The 21,102-nt window shown below is 42.3% G+C and overlaps 1 protein-coding gene across 3 annotated transcripts in view; it reads right to left on the bottom strand.

The window, feature by feature from the left end:
- tle2a (TLE family member 2, transcriptional corepressor a) overlaps positions 1-20,731 on the bottom strand; it is a 37,743-nt gene extending 17,012 nt beyond the window's left edge. For 2 of the 3 annotated variants that reach the window (XM_051377291.1, XM_051377290.1), the window contains exons 1-3: positions 20,171-20,730; positions 9,439-9,599; positions 1,128-1,191 (exon numbers count right to left, since the gene is read on the bottom strand). In XM_051377291.1, the coding sequence (XP_051233251.1) occupies positions 1,128-1,191; positions 9,439-9,599; positions 20,171-20,194 (249 nt within the window). In that variant the 5' untranslated portion in view covers positions 20,195-20,730. Of the gene's footprint in view, positions 1-1,127; positions 1,192-9,438; positions 9,600-20,170 lie in introns of all 3 variants that reach the window. The other variant, XM_051377289.1, reaches the window with a different exon arrangement.
- Positions 20,732-21,102: the final 371 nt, after the last annotated feature.

Below are 21,102 nucleotides of genomic sequence, written 5' to 3' on the forward strand. Positions count from 1 at the left end.
TCTGCCAGGGTTCAAGTTTTGATTTCCACTGGGCTGCACTGTACAAACACTATTGTGTTCAATGCATTTCCTCCAAAACAAAGCAAAGCTGGTTTTCTGAACATTTTAAATCCTGTATTGTATACATCCTTGTTTACTAGCTTGCAGTCTTCTTCACTGCCTTTATTGGCGCATTGCTGCGTTTCTTGGCACATTACTGCCAGAGGTGAGGAACAGTGTGAAACCAACCACAGTTTCACACACCTTTAAGAATGGTGGTATTATTATTACTATTACTACTATTACTACTATTACTACTACTACTACTTTCCTCTATTTTGGCTTGAATTAAAATCAGAAAAAGGTATGCATACAGGCTCCTTCACGCACAAAAGTTAAGGAGCTGTGACAGACACTCGAAGATGAGCATTGTTTGAAATTTCGTCAATACTAGTACCGATATAATACCCAAGTTTTGACATGGATCCCAAAATTAGACTTTTTGACAAAATATAATGAGTTTTTTTCAATTAAAGCCTTTGTTTCATTTAACAAAAGAATACGAAGATCTCGAGAGAGATGTTAATTGTTATCTCAAGACAAGCAGCCCAACTAGGATTTTGCTTGATTTAAATCAACAATGTAATCAAAGAATAAATAAGAGTATGACTCAGGCCAGACACTGGACATCAGCTGAGCACTTGAGTTTGATACTCTGTGCTATAAACTTGGCGGGTTGGTATATAGACTGTATAGAATTGGCCGGTTCCAAAAGAGTATGGAGGTTCTATGTATACACAACCCTGGACTGATGAGGACACATCAGCAGTATAGTTCAGGACTACATATCTCAGACACAAAAAGAAACACTCACATACACAAGCACAAGATTGCACGCCCATGTAAGTGCTGTTTATTCTGCAGTCCTATAATATGTGTGTGTGTGTGTGGTCTTGTGTGTGGTTTTTGGTGGGTGTTGTTTGGCAGCTGTTAGCAGATGAAAGGGATTCAGCGGACTTGGCACTGCACTTGTTGTGAGTAAATGCGGAGAGACACAGCCTCTGTGTGTGTCTGTGTGTCTGCGTACGTGCGTGCGTGCATGCGTGGGTGCGTGCATGCGTGCGTGCGTGCGTGCGTGCGTCTCTCACCATAACGTAGTGTCTCTGGATCTCCGTCTTCTCCGTAGCCAGTTTCTCACATTCCAGTTTCAAACTGCACCAGAGAGAAGAGTGGAAAAAAATTATGTTTTGATGTGTATCATATCCCAAATAAAAATACACAATGCAATTAGCAACATGACAACAAATTACTCCCTGCTCATTCACTCTCTCTGTCAACCCCCCCCCTCTCCTTCTCTCTCACACTCAGTGGGGGAGGAGGGAGCAGGGTGACTGGGGTGCTGACAGCCCATTATCACCTCAGAGCAGAGCAGAAATAGACGAAGTCACGCTCAGAGGCTGAAACCCAGCCAAGACTGCAGGCAGGCACATCCAAGGTGTCCCTCTCCCTTTTCTCTTTCTCTCTCTCCCTCTCTGGACAATTTTCAATCTATCCATGTGTCCTCCCCTCCTCCTCATTTTGTTGCTTTCCCAATTACCAGCCAAGTCCGTCTGTCTCTCAGTCTGTCTGACCGCTGCCCCCCTTCTTTCACCTTCGACAGCACACTTTGCCAAGTTTCACTGAAGTCGAAGCTTCTGCTTTAAGTGGGTCAAAAGGGGGCAATTCTGTCTGAATATGTAATAGATCTGCCTATTTCTGTTTTAAAAATCATTTCTCTTTTCTTATGTTCAGGACATGACCTGCTATGTCAGGCTACCACAGCTACAGAGAGGCCTGGCATGAAAGCTCTCTCTCATAAACACACACATCTTTGAAGTGATAGCAGCCAAAGACCTCTCCCATGCGTCCTATATTTCTGTTTGTCCTCTGTGTCTGCCTGGCTCTCCTCACACCCAAACCAGTCCCGGGTGTCTTCTCAAACTGGATAATGCCAATGGATGGACTTGCAAAACACACACAGACACGCAAACACACCCACTTCCATTTCTAAATGTGTTTGTATCTCAGGTCCAAACACACGAACACCTCCCTTGTTACTCTGCAACTCTCCATCTCTCTCACCCCTTCTCCCCTCCCCTCCCACCCCAGAAAGGTAGTATACTTTGGGCCTTCGGCAGTTTATGCCGGCTTCTTTGCGGGTGCAGATAGATTGATGGGGGGTTGGGGGGGGACGTTGGAGGTGGGGGTGGGGGTGGGGTCGTTTGGTGGAGGAAAATTAGAATATGATTAATACCGCAACATTACCCCCAGCTGCAACAGGTAATAACAGCCCCATCCGCTCCCTTTCTCCAGCAACGCGTGCACACACACACATAATTGACTAATTTATCATTGCCAGCCAGTTGAGGAGAAGAGGGACGAGGGAGAGAGGGAGAGAAGCAGGATGAAGAGTGGGAGAGGGTGGAGGGGGTAGTGAGGATTAAACCCCCCCCACCACCCTATAGATTTTATTACAGTGGAATTGCCTCTCAGCAGAAGTCACTCACAGTGCTAATGCGACTGTGTGTGTGTTTGTGTGCACGGCTGCTAGCGTGTGCATCACAACATAAACTTGGGATGAGCTTGGAGAACCAGAGCAATGACACACCACACACCAAGAGTTTTTGCTGTGAAATTCCTGTTTAAAATGTGAGATTAGGACTGTAACTACTATTAGTTTCATTTATTATTCATTATTTTTTTGATAATTGGTGATTATTTTATTACTTAATCCTTTCGTCTATAAAATTTCAAAAACAAGTGACAGTGTACATCAAAATCTTCTAGAGCCCATGGTAATGGCTTCAAATTTCTTTTTCTGTCCAACCAATAGTTGGACTAGCTAGTTAGTTAGAAAAAGCAGAGAAAAGCTAAAGATAAACAACTTAAACAATTAATTATTATTATTATTATTATTATTATTATTATTATTATTATCTAAATTGTCCCAGGTTGGTTCAAGTCCAGATGGGCGACCTTAGTTGCATGCAATTACCCATCATTCTCTCTCTAACCACATGTAATAAAGCCATAAAATGACCAAAAAATACACAAGGAACAATTTGATCAACTTTCTGTCAATCAGCTAATCATTGAATCAACTGATAATTTGAGCTCCTTGCATGATGTTTGACAACTAATGGTTCATGGATGCATGCTTTCTTACACTGAACGCAGCAGGTCAAGTTATTTGTGTGGTTCAAGGTGCTTGAAAATGACCATTTGTGACCCACATGCCACCCACATGCCACATACACAAATCCACCTTGGCTCATCAGATTTTGTTTTAGCAAATGAGCAGCAGTCAGCTATGCTATTAAATACCACTAAAGAGAGCCAAGGGGGGAAAAAATCAATGTCTCTATAGCCGTAAAATCAGTTCTCTGTTTTTGGCAAAGCACTCCAGAAACTGCACAATAGCATTACACGGTTGCAGAGCAAACATATACACATATACACATACACACATACGCAGATGGACACTTCTTGTGCTTACAGTAAAGACCCCAAGGTCGTACTCAGGAATAACCATTCCCCACAAAATAGACTTCAAGGAATGAAATTACTGTGTGTGTGTATGTGTGTGTGTGCCATTATGTGACTGTAGGAGCATAAAAGAGTTGGAGGAGGGAAGAAAATGAGGGAGAGTGGGGAGGAGAGCGGTGAGCAGGAAGTGGGTATTTCATGTCGAAATGATTGCCTGTAATAATTAGTGTTTGGCTCAGCACCATTTACTGAGAGAGAGGGAGGGAGAGGAGGTTTGGAGGATGGAGAGAAAGACACGGCAACACAGAGGGAAAAAAAACAAGATTGAGTGCAAGCAAGAGAGAAAGAAAAAAGGAGATATGACTGTGTGTGTGTGTGTGTGTGTGTGTGTGTGTGTGTGTGTGTGTGTGTGTCACGGTGGGCTCCGTTCCTCCAATCTTTCACTGGCGGTGACAGGAGATAAGATGATCAGCCGAATGCGCTACAAATCTGCAGCCTGCCAGCCTTCAGACAGCTCTGTCAGTGCTGCACTATACTGAACACACACACACACACACACACAGCATGGAAGCATTAGAGGTGTGTGCTTGTACATTAAAGGTCCTCTTACTTCCTACCTTACAGCATATACTGCATGCATGTAGGCACACGAAACAAAGCTCACTCGTAAGCACATATGCAGTATGTACACACCCACACATAGACACAAACCTGCTAAATACACACACACACACACACACACACACACACACACACACACACACACACACACACACACACACACACACACACACACACACACACACACACACACACACACACACACACACACACACACACACACACACACACACACACACACACACACACACAGAGTCTACAGAGAGTGAAGCATCTAATTAAGATCCTGCACTTTGTAGAAATGTGCCGACTGCCTTTTTAGTCTCCATGTTTGAAACAGGCTACTGGGTATTGTAAAAATGTCAACTTTTTCCTTTCCAGTGTTTGTTTTTCTCCACAATACTTTTACTTTCACTAGGCTATTCCCTCATTGGTTATTTTACTAAAAAGGAACAAAAACATTTGCAATTTTTTCTTTCCTATAAAACACGGTTGATTTTGGTTGTTTGAGGACATTTTTAACTGTGATATCTCAGAGATAATTCAAGAGAACATCAATTTTCTTTGAACAAAAAGCACCATCGCAAGCAGGACTGAAGAAACAGAGCATCATTAAATTAGTTGGTGAAAGCTGATAAAACAATAATAATGATGAAAAATAATCAGCTACATCACTTTTCTGTAAAGCAAAATTAAAGTGCTTTCTCTACAAACACTGGACAAGCTACAACCCAAAAAAGCCATTCAAGTTAAAAATGTTAATTTCCTTCCAGCAGCCAGCTGTGTGTGTGGTCTAAACAAATACACACTGCAGAGTAGAGACACTGAAGTGAGGCTTTTCTAACATGAAGGTTTAATGTCATGGAATATGACTGGTCTCTTAAACACTGTTATCCTATGATATGAACCTTTTATGGTGACAGATATGACATCTCCAAGCACACAGGACTAGACATAGTGGTGGTGAGGTTTTTTTTAAATCTTGATGAATCATTTTGCACCATGGACCTAAAAAATTATCTAAATATGTCAGCTTGGGCTTTGAAAAATTATGGTGGACTTTTTTCATAATTTTCTGACCTTTTATAGACCGAATAACTACTCCAAACAAACAGCTTAAGACCCAAAGGAGGAAAAAGCAGCAAATCGCCACATTTGAGAAGCTGGAACCAGAGAATGTTTTACATTTTCCTTAATGACTGACAAATAATTACCAAATAATTTTCTGTCAATTGACTAATCAATAAAAAGACTTTAGTGTTTCAATGCTACACTTAACATCTAACATAGCATTCATCCTGATAAACATCATTATCAGAAAACATGTACATTTTGAATGTGAAAACATTTCCAGGCAAATCACCCGGCACTAAACCCACTGATGCTTATTAATTCTGACATGCTGCTACCAAGTCTGGTTCCATCATCACTTGTGCTGCAGTCTGGAGCCCATCGTTGTCTTGGCAAACAAGCATCATAAGTGACACAAGTGCTATACAAATACAAAGCTACCAGCCAGTAAAGAACACACACACACACAGATGGGAGCCATGTAGTGACTGCACCAGTGTCTTGCCTTTACAGTGTCAGGACCATTTAGCCCGCCAGCCTCCAGGTATGTGACTGTTCACTTTACATCACATTAACTATTGATCAACCCTTCCTCTCTGCTCCACTGGAGAAACCTTCAGCTTCTGCCTCTCTCTCTCTTCAAACACATTCACACATGCACACGAGGGACCCACCCAACTCGCCTGTGTACTCTTTCATCATCTCTCAAGGGTGTGTACAAGAGCAAGTACACTTCCTACACACGCACACAAAGCAGAAGTGGGATCTCGTCGCACAATAGCAGGCCAACTGTAGCCCACTGTGCTGCCAGACTCGCTGTTCTTTCATAAATGTTACACACACACACACACACACACACACACACACACACACACACACACACACACACACACACACACACACACACACACACACACACACACACACACACACACACACACACACACACACACACACACACACACACACACACACACCATTATGACTGATATATGGCTGTGTGTTTATAGAAAGAGAATTACAGTAATGAGAGCCCTGTGTCAGCAGCTCCTCCCATCTCCCTTCAGTCTGCTGATTACAGCCTGTTTGGATAGTTAACACACACAACAAAAGTCAACAGCTGACCAACCAATGACCCTTTAATCAATTAACCCTTCCCTTTCTTTAGCTTCCTTAGTAATCTTTCTCATCCCTTCATACCAACTACGCACATGCCACCAAAACCAACAAGTGACACACAAATTTAGAAACGCATCATGCCACCCACACACACAAAGTTGCATCTCATCAGGGCTAATCCCTTCCCTCAGTCTCTTTCCTGCCGTCTAATCCAACATCTATCAGATTCCAGCCACCTTCTCTGCAGACAAAATACACAACTAAGCCCTGCTATTTCTGGACAACATCTATTTGTGTGTGTGAGGATAATTAGGGAGGCTCATACATGTGTGTAAGTGTGTTAAGCACATGCGTCAGATTGGGTGTCTGTCTGAATGGGTCACTGATGTGTGTCTGGCTCTGTGGGCGTCCAGGTCATGTTTTCCCAGCAGTGTGAATAGTGTACAAGTGGGTCTGATTACATGAAGGTGCCTGCAATCAGATGTGGATCTGCTGTAGGACTAAACAAGGCCACTGTTAATCCTACTGACCGCTATCTGTTCAGACCTTTCCAAACTGCTGGCAGACTGACTTTTTTTAGGTTTACATTTGGAAAGTAGGGATGTGCATCCCCACACAACGACCTGATATATTAAACATATGAAGCAAGTACCAATGCAATGATACGATTCACCGTTATTCCAATACAGTGCGATGTAACATAATTTGATTCAATGGGATATGATGCGTTGCAATTCATTTATTCATTATATATGAAGGTAGGGTTTTTTCAGTAGTGTACAGGAGGATTCATGTAAAGTTGCATAATAAAACTGATGTTCAATGCAATTAAAGGCTTAATAAATTTTTCTATTGTTTTACATCAGACAAAACTCTTCAATTGTGAAGAACAAAACCTTAAAATTACAAATGTATTAATTTTTTTTTATTTGACTTCTGAGGCAAATTTGTCATTTGTGATTTTGGGCTTTATAAATTGAATTCACTTGACTTGATGATAATAATAAAACTATTATCATACCATCACACTACCACTGAAAGTCCTTCTCAAAAATAATTTGTTTGAAATGGCAGCAGTGTTGCTGTGTCTCTAAAACAACATGAACAGCAGCTCTAGTTTACTGAAGTTTGTATGGCGAAACCACCAGTTCTTCCAATGAACAGATTCATACCTACCTGCCAGGTTAAACATACATCCGACAAATACGTGAAGACTTCTGATAACACAATCTGTTCCAATAATGACTGTTGCTATTGTTATAAGTTATGGTTACAGTATCAGTTTTCAGCTGTGGTCATATGCAGTGTGTTAATCTGCTGTGTTTTTGTACTCACAACAGGCTGTTGGAGAAGTTAAACAAATCCTTCCTTGAAACCTGAACCAGGCCTGCTAAAACAGCACGCCACGGTATCGAAACTGGGAGATGCAGATGGAATCACAAGCTCGTTCTTGCTCCCAATCGTGTTCTTAATCTCGTCATTCATTTATTGTTTATCCTGCTCCCTAGTTCTCAGTACCAGTGCTTGGCAAGAGGGCAATGCTCCAGGTGTTTTGTAACACAAGGTGTAACGTTGAACAGCTGCCAGTGGAGCTGATCACACTGTCTCAACCAACAGATCCAGGGGTGACTCATGTTCACTGAATGGCTTGATTTGTCTGGGTCAGTGCTGATTCAAGGTGATTCAGAGGAGCACTGCAAATATTTATTTGGGGGGGCTTTTTCAAAAATGGTCACTGTATAATAACCTTGGGTTGTCCTCTGATTCACAGAGTACACAAGACATTCTCCCACACTGAGACACAATTTACTGTGCATCCAGATGACCAAATATATCAAAAATGATACGAAGCAAAGGAGGTGGCAAGTATCACAGCCTCTGCTGTTGTGCTGGAAAAATGCAGGTATGTGGGAATGGACAATAACCAACAGGAAACACACATATCTATAGTTATTTGCTGGCACTGGGTAGAATTATTCTGCAAATAGATGAAAAAACACTAATACACTAATCTTTAACTAGTCATACTGTAATTAAACAGGACAAACATAAGAAGTGAGGCAACATGCACTAATGTTTGGAAAAATACTTATTATTGTAGTAAAGGTGATAATAAATCTTGATACAGATTTTAGGTCCCATCTTTCAGTCCTTTTTCCTACAAAAGCACTTGTATGTGAGACTCCAACCAACACTTGGTCTAGAATGACTGGACTGTTGAGCTTGTGATAATCAGAAGAGACAGAGGGATAAGGACACACACACACACACACACATACACACAAGCATTTGTGTGTACAGGGAAGCAGCAGTAGCCACAGGGGTTAGAGGGGCTGTGGACAAGGGCCGTACAAAAGAAGTTTGAAGTGGGACAGAAAGGGAGGGAGGAGAGATTCTTGCTGGCTAATTCAAAGCAGGCTGAGAAGAGAAGAGCGAGGGGGTGGGGACCCTGTGAAGGTGTGCCACGAGAACAGAGAAGGGAGAGGGTGGGACAACCAGCCCACATAAAAAAAATAAAATAAATAATAAATAAGGCATTCTGGGCACATTCCTACACATCAAGCACACCATACAGTAATGCAAAAAGAGTAGCCAGCATATACCCCTATTAGTCCGTTGTAAGAACGTTTGTCATCACATAGCCTGACATAACAAACAAATTTGTCACCTGGCAAAAAAAAGTTGAAGTTGTTGGCTCAACTTCTGCAACAACTCAACGCAAGGTTATCTGGCAACACACCGTATTGGTCAAATGTATACAAGTGCACATTCCTGGAACATTACTTTGTAATGTGAAGGGGGTAATTCTATCTCTAAGTTGTCCATACGCAGCATAGAAACGACTGTCATAGTGACTTTCCAGAGTCTTGTGCTGAGACAGAGAACTATAAACTGCTGTGCACTGTTGTAGCATCTGATCCGCCCTAAAACTCACAGATCTGTTACCCAAACCGGCCTTCCTGGAACGTATCAAATCATTTCACCCGTACCTGAAGCAACACGCCCCCACAAACACACTTGCATTTCTTAAAACACTGTTCTCTTTCTAGTCTATATTCCTAGTAACACAGAAGGGAAGTTGAGCGGAAACACCAGCACACAATGTGCAAAAAAAAAAAATACCTGTGGTATTGGGTCTGGAGGAACTGAAACTCCTCCTTGATGCGGTCCAAAGTTTCTGGGTAGGTTAGTTTCAGTGATTGGGGCGTCCCCGATGCCGCTGCGGCTGCTGCTGCGGCTGCCACCACTGAGGCAGAGGACCCCGGGGGTGGCTGCAGAGGTGCCTGAGAAGAGATGAGATGGTTAACGTAGGGATTTGACTGAGAAAAGACTTGCGTGTACAGGATAGTTGCAATAATTCTTGACATCTGATTTCAAAATTGTGTAAATATTCTAAGGCCATTAGCTGAGTAATTATCTGTGTAATAAGTGTAAACTGTGTAAAAGAAAAGCTTCACTGAAACAGATTCTTCAAACTAATGAGATGCATTTACAAAGAACATTACAAAAATTAACCACAGGAAGCAAAGATCTACATGAGCACCATTTCTGTACATGCACAACAGTTTGCCTGCGTGTAACTATTGTGAGGGACTGTCTAATTCAGCCAGCAGAGCCAGATGTGAATGTGTCATCAAGACGTGGACGGGAGGATGCTGAGGTACAAGAGCTTCTTAGCCAAATGAGCACACTTTGTTTAATTGCTATTCAGAGTAGAAGAAAGAAATAAAGAAAGAAATTGAGCAGTGGGAGGGAGAAAAGTGTGTGTGGGGGGGGGGACCCCATCATAGCTGAGGACCCCTCCCAACCTTGTGCTTAGTCTCCCATCTCTGCAGGGTTCAGAGCAATTAGGAGACTACAACCATAGGGGTAATGCTGCAGGACAGGCAGACAAAAGGGGGCTGAGAGCTGGACTAGGAGGGTGGTGGGGGCTGTCCGTCTGTCAGTCTATTTGGCTCTCTGTCAAAATAAGAGAATGCAGAGGCCAACAGGGGCTCGGGGACAGCCGGTTCACAAGCTTCACGATGGTCAAGTATGACGGTGAGGTTAAGTGAGTAATAAACTGTAATTTTCTTATAGGAAAGCACCAACTAGTTTTAATATGGTTCCGTTAGTTTACTAGAGGCCAATGTCTTGTCACGGATTCAAACACGTGTTGCTCTTTTTTCAGTCTGCAATGGGAGGTGTGAAGCAAAAGGGAAGACTGTGGGAGGACAAAGTTAGATTCTATGCCAAGCTGGATTGCTTGATCTGATAACAACCCCTGATAGCAGAGAGTATTACCTAACATTTTACAACCAAGAGTTCTGAAAATAAGCCTGTAACATACACATTAAGTTTCTATTTACAGATTTGTAACATTTGCTGATAACAATTCTCAAGATTTGTGTAAGAGCTTTATGCGGAGTGGACACTCTTAAAATCCAGCAGCACTTTTCTCAAACTCCAGCAGATTGCAGATAGAACTTGCCAACCTGTGCCACCCACTTTCTGAGTTTGCTCTGCTGTAACATTTTCCCCAGGAGGGCAACTCATTTTTCTCTAATGTGCATCCTTAACTTATAGTCATATAGCTTCGCTTGCCTTTGTCTGACTCACAGGGTATTTATTATAATATGCTCAACTTCCTTGTGCAACTTGAAATAAATATGAGTCAAGATATATAGCTATTAGACATTCCCCCTTGCAGGTATGTTCATTACAGCACTGGACATAGCCTTTTTTGTGAATAACTAAGGCTAACCAGACTGGACAGTGAAATAGTAGAGCAGAGTTTTCCTCCCATCTTGGTCAGCTCTTATTTAAAGTATTTCCCACATAGTTCTGCAACATTTACCTTTGCTTTCTCACTGAAGATACTTCGGTGGAGCTATATCATATTAAAACTACCTGGCTCAAAACGTCAGAAAACCCTATGTATAAAGAGGATTTTGTGAATTTATGTTGAGCAAATATTTACACACTGCTAAAAATGAGTATAAAATGACTACACAGCTCAACAAAACAGCCTAAAAGCTGAGTTCAAAGACAGTAGGCACACATGTGGGTAGCCCTGAATGACAGCAGTAATGATTAATTTGGATTAAAAAAACAACAACACACATCTCACATGTTGATGTCCTACAAATCAACGATGTCTGTCACGCATTAATGATGTTTAATGAACAAGTTAATAACAACATCACTCAACTCCAATGCCAAAAAGAATGCCGTGGGGGTGTATAAAAGATGTTCAAAGCATTTGCATGTTGGCATGACGAAATCAGAGGAGCGTGCCAGCACCTACGGTCTATACATGCATGTCCACGAGTGTGTAGATACGTGACAGTGTGAAATGTATCGACAGCGAGAAAGTGACAGAAACGATATGTGGAAGGTGTTTTAGCAGGTGAAATATTGTAAGAAGAGAGGAAAGCAAACACTGAGGAATGAGGAGGAAAGGAAAGTGTGAGAGAGGGGAGTTCAATAGGGAGGATAAGTTGAAGGAAAATAGATGAGATGGATGGAATGTAAAAATGGACAGATAATACAGGCGAGGCTGGCAAGTGAAAAAGTCAAGACATATACAGAGAAGAAGAGAGGAATCTGTTTTGAAAGCAGAAGGAAATAACAGAGAAGAGGGAAAGAGAGAAAGGGAACACAGGAAAGGAAGAAAAAAAAGAAGATAGGAGAGGGGCTGTGGCCTCATTGTTCCTCTTTCTAACAAGCTGCTCTCAATCTGTCGGCCAGATCCCCCTCCTAGAGCACACACACACACACACACACACACACACACACACACACACACACACACACACACACACACACACACACAGCCACACACACACCCCTTTTCCTTTACACAAAAACCCCCACACACACACACACGATTAAACACACACACACACACACACACACACACAGAGCAATTACTCTTCACAGGGGGAAAAAAAAGAGCACCAAGGCCATTTTATAGGAGGATTGAAGGAGGAAGAAAGAGGCGACTATTCTTCTTTTCACTCTCCTTTTTATCACTCCCTTTCGCCCCCTCCGCCTTTTCAACATTTTCCGTGGTTTTCTTTTTTAACACGGCCACGTCTCCAGAGGACAGGTGAGAGGAGAGGGAGCATCTTCCTCGTAAATGGAGGCATGGATGAGGCTAGAGAGTTGGTCTATTTTCTGATGTTCTCAAGAGCGAGAGAAGGGATTTTTTTTTTTTTGTAGAGGAAACCACTGTCTCTCTGCTGGCTCAGCCACTCAGGACCGTACGCACAATTCCTGTCTGCTGGTTAGGTTTGTTGTTATGATGATTCACACCAGGCTAGACTGGACGCACGTGATCGATGCAGTCCCTGAAACTCAGACAAACTAAAGATCCTATCCAAGCATTCATAACCTCATTTCCTCCTATGAACCACTGCTATTTGTCTGTCCCAACTTTTGATCCGGCAAACAGCTGAGCAGGCTTTACAGTGAGAAGTCAGGTCATCAAGCTGACCTGATGACCTCTGGGAATGGATCTAGGCTGGGAGAGTCACCTGATAATCCTACACTCAGTTATTCCCTCCCTCTCAGCCGTGTCCAGGCTCGAAGGCAAACAAGAGACGCGCCGTCTGCCCTTGAACAAAGCTTACATAGACCGAAAGTCGCTGTTACACAATTACAGGCTAGATCTTACTGTGTCTGTAATGTCTTACGATTGTATGAGAGATCTAGCTCTGTAAGATCTAGCCTGTTTGGTAATACTGAGGAAGGATTGCATGAGGTTAGACGGCGTGAGCTTTTCTCTGATATGATTAGAGATAATCTGATTACTCATCTGTTTAGATAAATAAGTGGGGAGGTGTTTACAGGCCCAGAGCAGCCCAGTGCTGTTACCAGCGCCACTGTGACCTGTTCCGTTTCACAAAGCCAACTGAGAAAGCTATAGGCTAAAGTTAGGGTTTTAAGGCCACCTATTGCACAAGCTCAATGAGAAAAACCCAGATATGGCCCTGGTCACATCAGATGTATAGGCGTGCACACACACACACACACACACATTCACACTAATCTCTCTCTCAGCCCTGGAAGGCCTAAGTCAATTGCAATGATTAAATGAGGACCTGATGATGAGGGGATGAGAGAGAGAGCGTGAACGAGTCTTCTATGGGAATAGAAATGATTTAAATCAGACCTCAGATCCCTTTAGTGGGATAGGATAGGAAACAATCCAATAAGGCTGTTTTAAACATGCTAACTGGTGAGAAACAGCTGAACACCACTGCTAGTACAGTGCTGCAACATAACAGATCGGGTTATATGCTGTGCACACACACATTATATCCAAGGTCACATGCAACAAAAAACATGAATGCAAAGCCACTTACATAAATGCACAATCAAATGTATGCACGTGGAAAAGAAGATGCAGACAAACAATATACATGCACACATTAAATTCTGACGTGAAGGGGCCATTAACAGTGTGGCATTCCCTGAATGAAATCATTCCTGTTTTCATTTGAGTTACCTCTAATTACACCGCAAGCAGCAAACCACTATGACCTCACATCCTTGCTCTAAACCCCCACCCTCAAAAAAACATGTGCACACAGACACACACAGATGAGACTACACGCCCACACATGCCCACTACAAACACTAAGTGGATGTGTGCACAGTGCTGTTTTCCGCAAGTATTTACAAGCACACATGCACTTTATTGTAGTCGCACATGACTGGCCTCTACGTCAATATCAATGGGAATCCGCAAGATGTTTCCTCACTGGCCACATTGACCCACAGTGATACATAATTTGCTAATGGAGCCGAAATGAGGCCATCAGTGTTATGATGTGGTTTGTGTGACCTTAGGAATATTAGATTCACTTATAGGAAGACTCCTCTGTGTCTTCTTCATATGGCTGCAGGGGATGAGGGCAGAAATAGATTTCTCTGGGATGACTTCTCACATTCTCCTTCCTTTCTTTTGCATTTTTCCACCACTCAAGAAAGCATTTTTCACATGAACGAAAAAAGTCAAGATTCTCCCATGTTCCTTTATACACAAAGGTCCCACTACTTTGTAATGCATGGTTGCCATTGTTGCCTTGTTACGTGTTCATTACAAATCTTGCACAATAATTGTGCCCAGCTTTGGCCAGCGGAACTAGTTTATACCAAAATTCCAGTTTAAAATTCAACAAAACAAATTGCCCAAAAGCAGTCTGCAGTAATGCTAGCAACTTTGTGAGAACATACTTACAACTTAGGCATGCTTACAATGACAATTCTGACATTGTGATGCTAAGCAGGTATAATGTTTACCATGTTAAGTGTGTTCGCTTGTGTGTTAGGATGCTAACATTTGCTAATTAGCACTAAACACAAAGTATAAATGAGAATGATGGGAATATAATTTGTTTTACAGGTATTTGTTCATAGACCAAAAACTACTGTGACAGATTACAATTTTGACCTGATGATGGGGCTGGATGAAAAGTTCCGGGCATTACAAATATTATTTAAATTCATCCTGAGGCTAACTATCTATGTCTTTTTGTATGGGGCAATCCATCCAATAGTAGTACAGACATTCACTCAAAAGAACACAGATGTCAACCTCATGCTGGCACTAGAAGAATTCAGGGGATCACAAAAGCCAGTAGGACTCATTCACTGGCCACCATGAATGTCTATACGTGTCTAATGTGTGACAGTTCATGTAGTAGATGTTCAGATAGTTAATTGTAACTTTTGACCTGTTGGTTGCACAACAGGAAAAGTCCCCAGATTCCTTAGGATTCATCCTCTGGGCACCACAAATGTCTGTACAAACTTCCATCTAAAAATCAAGCCAATGGTTTTGGAGATATTTCCATCTGGACCAAAGTGGTGGATCGACTGACTTGACTCACTACTATTCCTAGAGCCATGCGGATAACATGGCTAACAAAATACCATGCCAAATGTTTAGCTTAGTTTTTTATTTGTTTAATCGGAGCTGGATCTCTCTACTGTCTACTTTAGCTGGGAAGATGCTGTGCTGCTGCCTCCCTTCATACAGCTCGGCCCATTAGTCAGGCCACTAATTACACTGCTTACCCACAAAGTCAATCATCAGAGTAAACACCCACCAAGCGCTCTTCCCCCCCCTCTCTCTCTTTCCCTCTCTCATCTAACTACCACCAAGGACGCAGTGACAGTAGGTCTAACCCAGAATAGCATTCCTGAATGTGTATCCATGTATCCACCCACACACACATGCCTAAAAACACACCTCCCCATCTCTGAGGGCCATGAAACATGTCAATACACTGTCCTCTCTCTGAAGCGTTTGAAGTCAAAGCTTCTTAATTCAAACTCGGCTGTCAACATTCAGCGGTGATTTGCATTGTTAAAACGGCTTGCAGTGAGACAGAAAAAAGACACAGGTTCATTGCCCCCCACCCCCACCTCACATCAAGTGGCTATCTGCTTGGCTTTGCGCTGGAGAAACGTGCTGGTAATCTCTCAATGATTCCTGCACTTAGAGGGGAGGGGCTGCCAGGCACCTGTTTCATTAGCACCACACATCTTTCTTTCTCAGTTTTCTCCCCCCGACCCCCTCCACCTCCTCATTCCTCTCTCCTTCCTCCCGCAAGCCTCGTTATTCAAATTTCCCTGCTGTCAGCCCACATTAGCGGAGCGCCACAGTTTGCCTGTCAGCTGGCTTAATTGCTGGAGGTGCCTTCTTTTATTAGGTAACCCCCTCCGCTCGTTTGTTCCTTCCACCGAGACGCACCTCCACAACAGCTTGTGTAAACCTGAGATCCCTTCAGCCTCTTTGCCTTCATTTTCTTCTGCTTCTTTTTCTTTTTTTCCTCCCTCTCTCTCCCACCCATCTAATCGGTGGCTGAGCAAAGCAGGCGAGCTCCTGATCGATAGCCACACTCTCACCGCTGGACAACAGTGGTGATAAAGAGCTAAAAGCATGCTAGGACTGTGGAAGTGGAGGGTTGCTTTATGCTAGCTCTGAGGACAGAGAGGAGAAGGGTTCATCTTCGTCACTCATTCAAAGTACTCTTCCTACGACAGTCCCTGTCTCATACCTGACCCTATATATCATCACTTCCTTGAAATGATAAGAAGAGATACACAGATGATGATTTAGGCCATGCTCACATTTTTCCTCACTTCCATAATGAATTTAATTTCTTGATTTTATTAAATGGACCCCAAATTCCCCCAAGGTCTAGCTTCACTGTACGCATTCAAATCAGTGAGCGAATCTTTACATTAACATTACCGCCCTATCTAGAGCCAGTGTTTGGTTTGTCCGTTCTGGGCTACTTTAGAAACATAGTGGTTAGAAAAATGTCTCATTCTAAGGTAACAAAAATATACAGATTCTTATTTTCAGGTGATTATACACTAATCAAAACATACCTATGAATATTATATTCAATTTCTGCCAATAGATCCTCCTAAATGTTACATACTGGTCTTTTAGGATCGTTGACACCCAAATACTGATCTTTAAAAAATAAAAAATAAAAAAATAAATCCATATATGGCCAATAGATGTTGTGGCAATGATGAGTACAGTGATGCCTACATGGTCTGACATAAAGCCACCAAGTATTACTTGCACTTGAAAATCATTTAAAAACATGAACAATGGCATCATAAAAGCACACATAACATTCAGTTTGTAATATGCTATTGACACTAAACCATTATATAGCAAAGAAAGGGTGTAAAGTGTTTTAGTGTGCCTGCCAACAGGTTCATTTTATAAAGAAATTCACAAGAAAGAAATTCTGACTTTGGAATTAACTCAACTAAATTTGTACAGTTTAAATCCACAGGGACCGTGCTAGATGAAATTAAGTTTTCAATATGGTCCATTGGGACATGCAAGAGCAACAGTTGGTCATACACAAATCCAGATTAACTGTTTTCTAATCCAACATATTTGGAACGAAAGATTGAGGCAAACACATCCAAACGGGCTTCAGTGTTTGACAACAACTATAGTACGTACATATAGTAGCTAAAATGTTGAACCAGGAAATAGCTCTGAAAAATCGAATGGACAGTCTGGGTAGCAACCAATTTTGGGGTTTACAGAACAGATACGACAAACATGATGACGTGTTAAAAACTTGTGTGATCACTGTTTGCTAATAGATTAGGAAACGTTATCAAGATGGGTATGAACAATGGCCTAAACTACAAATATTTAACCCAAGTTCACCCACAATATTCATCTCTTAAAAAACCCTTCCCCTAGGCCGGGGTATTGTTTAGGATAAAATGGTTGGTTGAGGACTGTTGGTGATATTAAGACCAATCTCCTACAGATCAGGTCTACTTTGGCAACAGGAAGATCTTTAAAACTTCTTTCCCCCAACAGAAGATTTTTAGATACTAGTGAGGAACAGCAAACCTGCTTATGCTTCCATTTTGTCTTTCTAAATGTATTCAGTTTATGTCTTAGTTGTGTGTTATTTCAAGTGGATCATGCATGTATATGTTAACATAGTTAGTATCATTACAGGCCAACAGAACAAATTGTTAGTTTCTGGTTTGAATACAATTGTACATTGTGCTTTGATGTTTTGCTTTCTTCTTCTTTATCCATTTCTGTCTGTGTCTACAGTGCAGCCGTGTATGTTTCTCTCACTGTGGCAGATTTTAAAGAACATTAAGGATTTAAGACAGCCAGCCATGCCTGCCACGTCCCATATACTTCTCAGCTAGTCTACTGTAGTTGGCAAAAATCCCAAAATGATGCGGGCACATCGAGGGCCAGAAGCATTTTACATCTGTAGACAAATATTTTTTATCTCAGGTGAGGAGAAGTTCAGTTTAGGTATGCACTGCATTTAGTCAGGTCTTACTAAATGTGCAAGATGTGTAATTACAAACACTGAATACCATTTAATGTTTGCCTGTTGCACTTTACACCATAGACAGTAAGCCTTATGAATCTGGGTGTGCTCTTTAAAAGGTTGAAACAGTTTAGCACAGAAAAAAAAAAAAAAAGATTACCAAGTTCATATGAACAATGCTGAAAGAAGATCTGTTGTAAGACGCTATAAACATGCAGGTTAAATTACATGCTAGAAGCCAAGAACTCTCTTGTTCAGGATATGAAAATGCACCCAATTCTTAATTATTGCTTGATAAAAACACAACTATATGTCTGTTAACATGGGTCACATGTTTATGTAATATATGGGTCACATCCTTCACAGCAGACCAGTAGCCAGTGATGACAGGTTACTGCCAGCCTAGCATTTCAGAGATTAAACAGTTTGCCGGGTTGAGTGGCCCTTCACTCCGAGGTGCAAACAACAGCTCCCGATGGCTCAAGACTTTCTGAGGACGGGTGTCTCACATGGAGCTGTTGAGCTCTGCGGAGGGTTGAAATGAAACGGGGGCCGCTGGCCTAAACATTCCACTCAGACCCGCCGCAGTCTGCTCCTCTCACCCTGGGACGCCTGCCCATACATTAAGATGTGGTTTGGAGCTCTCACAGGAACACAGCGAGGAGAGGCTGGATGAGAGGGATTGGGTTTACAGTGCAAACCACAGACCCACAGTCTGCCTCTTGCCCTGCCTTCCTGCAGTCAGCTATACTACATACACAGCTGCTGGTGTGTGATGTTTGTGTATGTGCTGTATGTTAGTGGGAACTCACAAGATCCCTGTATCACTAAAAGAAAGAATAGGCTGAAATAAAAGTTACAATGCATGATGGTAGTGCAATTTAAGCATTATGCAAACACACAACTCTGCATAAATGAATAAGTGAGAAGAATTGATTAAAGTGGCATACACACACACACACACACACACACTCACATGAAGTTATACTTCACAGTGTGCTTAATCTGGTTTCAATGTATGGGACATGAATGTCAAAACACTGTCAGGGGTGGGGTGCAGGGTGGCATGGCTGAGGGATGCAGATGAGGGTTAGGCAAATGAGCAGGTCTTAATTGATACTTCACACAGCTGGAGGACCAGTGTTTATGTATTTCAGTCTGCTCAAAAGCTCTCCACCTAACTCGACTAAAACAAATTAAAGCCATGCAGCATGAATATCGCTCCTAACCTCGCACGGATCTGTCTCCAACACAGACAGCATCCCAATTTCTTTTTCATTTTTACAGACACATTACAATTATATTAGACTTTTGCAAAGGGACAGCTTCTAGTTTTCACTCAATAAAATCTGTAAACCAGGGACATGAACCATCCCCTGATATGAATAAAATGAGATATAAAGCAAAAAAAAGCTGATGATTTCTTTTTTGAAAATGAGTGGCACTTGAGAAGGGCAGACCATTGAGTGAAGGTGTCAACAAGCCAAAGCTGACTCACCCCCTGCCCCCCTCTCACAGCCCATGAGGAAAGGGACAAACAAACACACACTTCATCATCTGGGTCAACTCCACAATAGTGTGGAAATAGAAGGAGGCTCCATGTTTCTAAACTGGTGGTGGTGGTAGCCACCAAGGACATGAGATTCACACACAAAGACACTCGGCAAAGTTGGACGTTGGGCTTTGCCTCACTAAACCCCTACTGACAGCAATCTGCCTGACCTTCATGAGACAAAGATTACACAGGGCGTTAATACAAAGACAAACAAGATGTTATGTTATATGTAACAGCACATATAGGATCATATTTCCCCCACAAAGGAGTCCCCGGAAATACACATTAAGGATGACAAAGACAAACAATTTTGGCTTGCACTTTCTTATTGAGGCTCAATACGGTTTAAAAATCAACCTGCCGCGTATCACACACACGTTGTATTTGATGGAGGTTCCGGATATAAGACAATAACCTCGCTAAAGCCGCTGTAGACGGTTACATAGTAGCGTAGCCTACTTACCGGTGGTCGGTTTTGAGGAAACATTGTAGCCGCCGACTTGTGTGTGTGTCTCCGTGTGCGTTGTTTTTTGTCCTTCTTCTTTCTACCTTTTGGGGCGGAAAGCTTCGTCGAGAAATACGAGCAGCCGATGTACTATTGTTGGTCTCAGAGAGGCATTTGGCCCGGTTTCAAAGGTAAAGGCAGAGCTAGTCTCGGCTCGCTCATTCCTCGCTTCAAGACTCCTTTGTTCTGGGTTATATCTCCAACCCCGAAACCGCACCGCACTCGTCGTGTAGTAAGGACGGGGGAGAGGAGAGGAGAAACACCCGGGTCCAAGCTTTTTCTTCCAAGTCCTCCAACTTCGCGCTTCCAGCAGAATTACAATCTCGCAATTGGTTTCCCTCTCCGATATCTCTTCGCCGTCTGTAGCATAAAGGCCAGAGAGGGGAGAGGGGGGGGTAATGTGGTTTTGCTTGTGGCTTCGGAGACGGACACACCACCGGCACATTCAATGCAGCCGCAGCCTCTTTTGTCTCGCTCGTTGGCCTGCACTCTTTTCACACAACACTCCCAGTCCCTCACTTCTCTCACTCCCCCCTGCTCTGATCCTCAATGGGACATAACATATGAGTAGCTTTCTTTAAGGAGAAGGGGGGGCTAAAGACACGGTTTACTGCTTCTTCTCCCCTCCACAGTTTTTGTTTGATCAGAATTAATAACCTCATGATTATTTGCTAATGTCCTTTTTTTTTTTTTTTTTTTACCTAAAGAAACATTTAATCCAACCAACCTTTCTTAGTTATGGACACTGTGCATATCTGAGCATTGAGCATATCACACAATGCTGATCTTCAAATAGCCTGATGATATAGTTTTTTCCCTCTTGTTATTGTTGCACTGTAATTAGCCTCATCCTCATATTGGCATGTAATTGAAAATCTATCCACACAATT

The sequence above is a fragment of the Dicentrarchus labrax genome, unplaced genomic scaffold (genome assembly GCF_905237075.1).
Source record: "Dicentrarchus labrax unplaced genomic scaffold, dlabrax2021, whole genome shotgun sequence".
NCBI classification, from domain to species: domain Eukaryota; kingdom Metazoa; phylum Chordata; class Actinopteri; family Moronidae; genus Dicentrarchus; species Dicentrarchus labrax.